Source organism: Carlito syrichta, unplaced genomic scaffold, assembly GCF_000164805.1.
Source record: "Carlito syrichta isolate Samal-C Ts95f unplaced genomic scaffold, Tarsius_syrichta-2.0.1 Scaffold251657, whole genome shotgun sequence".
Lineage (NCBI taxonomy): Eukaryota > Metazoa > Chordata > Mammalia > Primates > Tarsiidae > Carlito > Carlito syrichta.
In genome coordinates, this window is record NW_007195753.1 from 62,855 (window position 1) to 69,127 (window position 6,273).

General features: G+C 43.3%; 1 protein-coding gene across 2 annotated transcripts in view; it reads right to left on the reverse strand.

Moving 5' to 3' along the window:
• Nucleotides 1–582: 582 nt before the first annotated feature.
• NDP (NDP, norrin cystine knot growth factor) overlaps nucleotides 583–6,273 on the reverse strand; it is a 79,118-nt gene continuing 73,427 nt past the window's right edge. For both annotated transcript variants that reach the window (XM_021709527.1, XM_008052000.2), the window contains one exon: nucleotides 583–1,822. In XM_021709527.1, coding sequence (XP_021565202.1) covers nucleotides 1,595–1,822 — 228 coding nt within the window. In that variant the 3' untranslated portion in view covers nucleotides 583–1,594. The remainder of the gene's footprint in view (nucleotides 1,823–6,273) is intronic.

A 6,273-nucleotide genomic window follows, 5' to 3' on the forward strand; every position in this document is an offset into this window, starting at 1 on the left:
ACAGGAAAAGTAATTCACAGGTTGGCTATACTAACATTGGGGGGTACTGTTATCTCCAGTTAACCGGAACAGCATGGTAGGTCAAGGTTGCACTGGAAACTGAGTTGCTGAGTCTGGGATTGTGTGCCTAAAGTGGGCATAGCACTATGCCAACGCCATGAGTATTCTCGTAATGCTCAGCAGTACCATTGGAGCTGGAGCACTGGACAGTCAGTGGCACGGAAACCATTCCTTGTGAACTATTTGTCCTTCTGCTGGTTCTTCAGACTTCACTTATGGATATGTATTTTCTCAACTTCTCCATTTCATTCCATAGCATCTAAGAAGCCAGAATGCATTCGATTTTGTGTTCATTCAGTAGGTCAAATTCTGAGAGTAATATAGCCAAATTACATAAGCCCTCACCACTTTAGTGTATTGATTTCAAAAAATACTCCCAGCATGCATTCTGGAACCCCATTTCTCTCTGTTTTGGGACCCTTCCCCCACATCATAGCAGATGCTCACTTATAGTCCACATCATAGTAAGACATAGAGGAGGAAAAAAAACAATACTTACGCAGTCAAAATTTTGAAGATGCTCTCTTTTTATTTCAAAACATGGGGAATAACTCAAAATTTGAGCCTCAAGAACCAAAACATATTTGAACCAAGTGTTCAGAAGATGAGCCAGGCCTCCATTTTGGCAACAAGCTTCACATGGACACGCGGATATTAGAGAATGATGCCCGTGACACGGCTAAAGCTATATAGCACACCCACAAATAGATTCATACTTGCTTGTCTAATTTGCATGCATGAGTATGGTGCATTCTTCATGCCACTAGTACTTATATGCCTTTTCCAAAGTCAGTGCAGGATCCGTATTTGTGCAAGTCTTTAAAAGTCTGCTCCCTTACAAAATTTTACCATAATTTATCTGAGACAGCCTTCCGGTGACAAATTCTTTATGCCGCCTTTACTTCTCAAAAGTCATTTTTGAATAATAATTATAGCTGTCAAGAGTTCCAGCATAAGAAAATCCGTTTGTTAGTTATTTTAATGTCAGTTAGCTGGCTGTGAGTAAACCTGGCTAAACGTATCCACATGCTTGGTGTCTGGAATTTGAAATTGGTAACCTTTAGCAGCAATGGCACCCTTAGACCAAAATGACAAGATTTTTTAAAACTCCAAAATCCCAATAGAAGATGTCCCAGGAAAAGTTGGGCTTTCCTGCTTTCCAGAGAAAATCATTCCCCAATATGCACCCAACAGTGACAGCCTGACACACTCTTGCATGGGGGCCCACTTTTTCCCACTAATGCTAAATTGTTGGAAACCCAAACAACGTTCAGAGCCAAGGGGGAGAATGCCTGAATCTGAAAAGGAACCAAAAGAAATTGTACCAGGGAAAAATGGGAACTGAAAACAAGTTCCCAGAGTATCTCTCTCTCTGTCAACAAGCATGTAGAGTCTTTATTACTAGAATATGCAGAGTCCCGTGGGGGTTGCTGCATCGTTTTTTTGCCTTAACTCTTTTCTTGCCAGTCCTTCCCTGGCTGGTTGAACCATGTCTATTGTTGTCCCATCCAGAAGCCACACTCAGCAGCAGACCTCAGGAGCTGCATTCCTCGCAGTGACAGGAGAGAATGTACCGGTAGGTGGCAGTGAGTCGCATGCCCCCTGAGCATCGCAGCCTCAACGCCTTCAGCTTGGAGGTCTGGGGCCGGCAGCAGTGACAGGAGGAACGGAAAGGTTGCTTGAGGACAGTGCTGAAAGACACCAGGGGCTCGGAGCGTGATGCCTGGCTGCAAAGCCCCTCACACCTGGCCAGGAGCACCATCTGGGGAAAGAAGAGGAGGTGATTACCCTGCGAGGATGTCAAAACCTTAGGTAAACCAGCATCCTTTGAAAGGCCCCAACGCTCTTTGTTGCATATTGAAATCACCTGTTAAGCTTTTTAAAACGATGCCAACGCCCAAACCCCATTTGAGACCAATTGAACTAAAATCCTCAGGCACAAGGCCCAGGCTTTCATGGTTTTCAAAACTTCTTAGGTGAAGAGTACTGAGGGTTTAGGACAACTCAATGAGACCCATCACCAGGTAGAAATCAAAGAACAAAAGAAATTTCTCCTGACAAGTGGTGGTCTACCACTGGCCCAATACATTGCAATTTTACCAGTAGCAAAATGCAGACAGGCAATCCAAATTGAAATAAAGGAGTAATAAAGGATGACTACAGAAAAACAAAATTGGTTTTCTCAGGGAATAGCTATAGAAAAGGAATACAGTGTCCAAAGAAGAAAAAGGGATAACTTGAGCAATGCTTAGGAAGAAATATTCTGGGTGCCACAACTTAAGACAAGAGAATGAAGTAGAGACAGGAAATGTTTGAGGTCCTGGAATCACAATACTGGGTTTAGACGCTAAAGGAGCCTGAGTTGTATGAAGTCGTATCTGCATATTCAGAGTCATTTAGGGAAATATTAGGATGCACACACTCTGATCATCTCTATTTCCAAAAGCTCGGGCTGCAGTAATAATGCATGTGTGTTCTTTACAGTGGCTCTTAATCTGGCTTTAGTAAACAGACACCTTTAAGAATCTCATGAAAACTACTAGAGTTATCACCAGAAAAATGTACATAAGCACACGCTCAATATTTTCATACAGTTTAAGGAAATAGACAAAAGGCTCATTTATGTATGCCACACACAAATTCTGGTGTCCTGGGAGTGAAAACCATGGGTGGGGTAGGGTGGGATAGCTTGATTCATGAAGCTGCATCTATATATTGGGACAGGGTGGGAGATGGAGAACCTGAGATTATTGATCCATGTTTGCGTGGGAAGGTCTTGCTTGGTGAATTTCATGTTAGGTGATGGAGAAAAAGTTGACCTGTAATTCCATAATCAACAGCAGGATCATAAAAAGTGGAAGTATTCAAATGACAGATTAAAATATGAAACCTTTGACATGAAACCTTTGCACAAAACCTTTTGACATTTACTTTACAATATCTTGGAATTAGCAGTTATTATTAAAGACTCACAAGCTATTATCTCTGACATCATCCTGTAGGGCATAATTAAACACCCAGGAATTAAAAGAAGGAAATGGCCAGTCCACCTTTCCAAAAGGGGAGAAAGATGACATTTGGTAATTATAGATTATTAACATCATTATCTGAGAAGATGCTGGGTATAAACCCAACAGTCACTTAGCAACCATCAAGACAATATGAGATACTAAGAAAAAAGCAGCAGGGCTTGGGAAAGAATAAGTTGGACTAGCCCAACTGGTTTGTTTTCTCTGAATGATCCCAGAGGCACAGAGAAAATGACAAATGTGAGCTACTTTGATTTTATTAAAGCTTTTTATTCTATTCTGCCTGCTCTTCACATTGATAGACAAAATAAACATGGTCTAAAACAGGGTTTTTTGTTTGTTTTGTTTTTAGAGACAGGGCCTCACTCTGTTGCCCAGGCTGGAGTGCAACGGCAGAATCATAGCTCACTGTAACCTCGAACTCCTAAGCTGAAGCAATCCTCCTGCCTCAGCCTCCTGAGTAGCTGGGACTACAGGCATGTGCCACTGCACTCAGCTCTGAAACAGGTTTTGACAGATCATGCCATAGTTCAGTGGTACAAGGGTCAGTTCCTGGGGCCCACCTCATCTCTCTAATGAAAGTCCAAGATCTTTCTCAGTCCCTTTTCCCCATCCCTGCCAGTACATAGGTAAAGCTGTTTGACTTTGGAATAGTGTTAAATTTGCTGATTTCTAATTTAGATTGCCTTTTAGGTTAATTATGCAGTTATTCTTAGAGTCCTCCCAAAATGGAGTCTTTAGAGGTCCAGTTTTGGTCTGGGTGGATATGCAAATCTTCAGACTTAATTCAGAAGGGTCAAAGATGACATGGGATCACACCCAAATGATACACATACCAAGTGTACCAAGAAGTACCAAGTATAGACCTAATTGACCAGATCATTAGCACTGTCCATAAAATGGCCAAGTCAGCAGTGTAGGGTCATTTGTGAAATCAGCCGATTGTGATTTCACTAAAAGTTTTCAGGATGTCAAGCTCCACCTCCAGCCTACTCTAGAGGACAAGAACTCCAGGCACTGAAGGACCTGGAGCCACCTCCAGTGAGCCTCATCCCCCCTCCTCAAGAGCTAGACTTTCTGAGCAAGGGGAATGCACAGACTTGTACAATGAACCCCTTCAGTGGCTGCCTCTAGCCTTCAGAATAAAATCCAAAATCTTGGACAGGACTCAAGGTCTCACAGATCTTTCCAGGTTTACTTACAACTGTTCTCATCATCCACTCTCTACTTAAATCAAGTTTAACTACTTGGAAGTCCACGGAACTGCCCTGGACTCTCCTGCCTCTTGCCTTTGACTCTTGTTTTCCCTCTCCCAGGAACGTCCTTTCCTCTACCTAATAAAATCCCACCTACCAATCCTCTGTGGCCAAATTCAAATGTCCCCTTCTCGAAAAAGAGACTATGAAACAATTATTGGACCCCTGATGTTCTAAACACACACACACACACACACACACACACACACACACACACACACACACACACACATTCCCTCTCTGGGGGATCTATGTATATAGATTCCAGCTCAAATCTAGAAACTAGGTAGAAATTTATCTCTGTTTTGTGTATGTGTGCTGGAAAGGCAAAGCAGGAGTTTGGAAGATAAGATCCATGCCTACATGTCTTTAAGGAATGGAAGGGACAGCCATCTGCTTTCCTGGTTTACTCTTGATAGCCCACATTTTAGCCTCTGTCATGCCTCACTTGTGTCTCGGCATATAATGAACATCATCTGACCTCTTCCAGACCAGAGCTTCTCAGACTGGAATGTGCATGTGGATCTTGTCAAAGGCAGGATCTGATTGAGTAGTTCTGGGGTGGGGCCTGAGATTCTGCATTCCTCATAAGATTCTAGTCGATGTCAGTACTGCTGGGCTGACACCCGTACTTTGAGCAGTAAGGCTCTGAACCCATTAAAGTTTGAGGGTTCTGTTCTAGATGAATCACTAGATAGTGATCATTTTGCTAATAAGAATATTTTATTGAGTGCTTACAACATGAGTTACCTCATTTAATCCTCACAACAATCCTACAAGAAAGATACAATTATGATCTGTACTATTATGACAGATGAGAAAACTCAGGCTTTAGAGAGTTTCAGTAACTTGCCCAAATCACATATCTGGTAAAATGCAGAGCTGGAATCAAACCCAAGTCTGTCTGAAGCTAAATCCCTGATCTCAACCACTGTCATATCTGCCTCCTGTTACTAAGATGTTTTCCTGAGGCATGAGCCAACTCATACTCTTCCAAATCTACATTGACCTGCCTCTGGGAGCCCTGAGCACATCATTACCATAGACATCCAAGCCTAACCTTTTTCATATGGGCTTCGTGGGACACAGCATCACCAACCTCAAGCTTAGGAATGCAGAGCTGAATCTTTCAAGAGCTGACTGGCCAGGTGTCTCCATTAACATCAGAACAAAGACCCACCTGTCCTGTCCTGGAACAGTGTTTACCTACTTTACCTCAACTGAGAGGGAAATATATTTTGCCTTTTTCTCACCAATGATCACTGTGTGCTCCTATTTCCATGGCACCCCTTAAAGCACCCCATTTCTCCTCAAGAACAAGATTCACCCACGCTTCTTCTCCCACTCCTTCCCTCACTAGCAACCTCAAAAAATGGCTCCCCAGCCCATCTCCAGTAACCCAGGTCAACCTCCAAAGGGTCTGAGGGTACCCACACAATTGCAATCAGGGAAACAAAGCAGCAGGGAGTGATGGGAGCTTTGACAGGGTGAGTGGGAACTCAACTCACTCCAACTAGAATCTGGTCTCTTCTCTTGGGTCACAAATCAAACTGACATGAAGTGGCCTTTGCAGGCAGAATACCTCCCTTCCCTCTCTCCTCCATTTATTTGTAAGCATGAGGGCAAAAACTTTCTTTTCTTTCTTTCCACTTTAGTGTCTCCAGTACCTTCCACAGCACCAGCACACAGTAGGCATTGAGTATAAATATGTTCCTTTTTAAAAAATCAAATCAAGCCGGGCTCGGTGGCTCAGCCTGTAATCTCGCACTTTGGGAGGCTGAGGTGAGTGGATTGCCTGAGCCCACAGGTTCGAGACCCGCCTGGGCAACTTGGCGAGACCTCATCTCTACAATAAATCAAAAAATCAGCCGGGCGTGTAGCGCACGCCTGTAATTCCGGCTACTTGGAAGCTGAGCGGAAGGATCGCC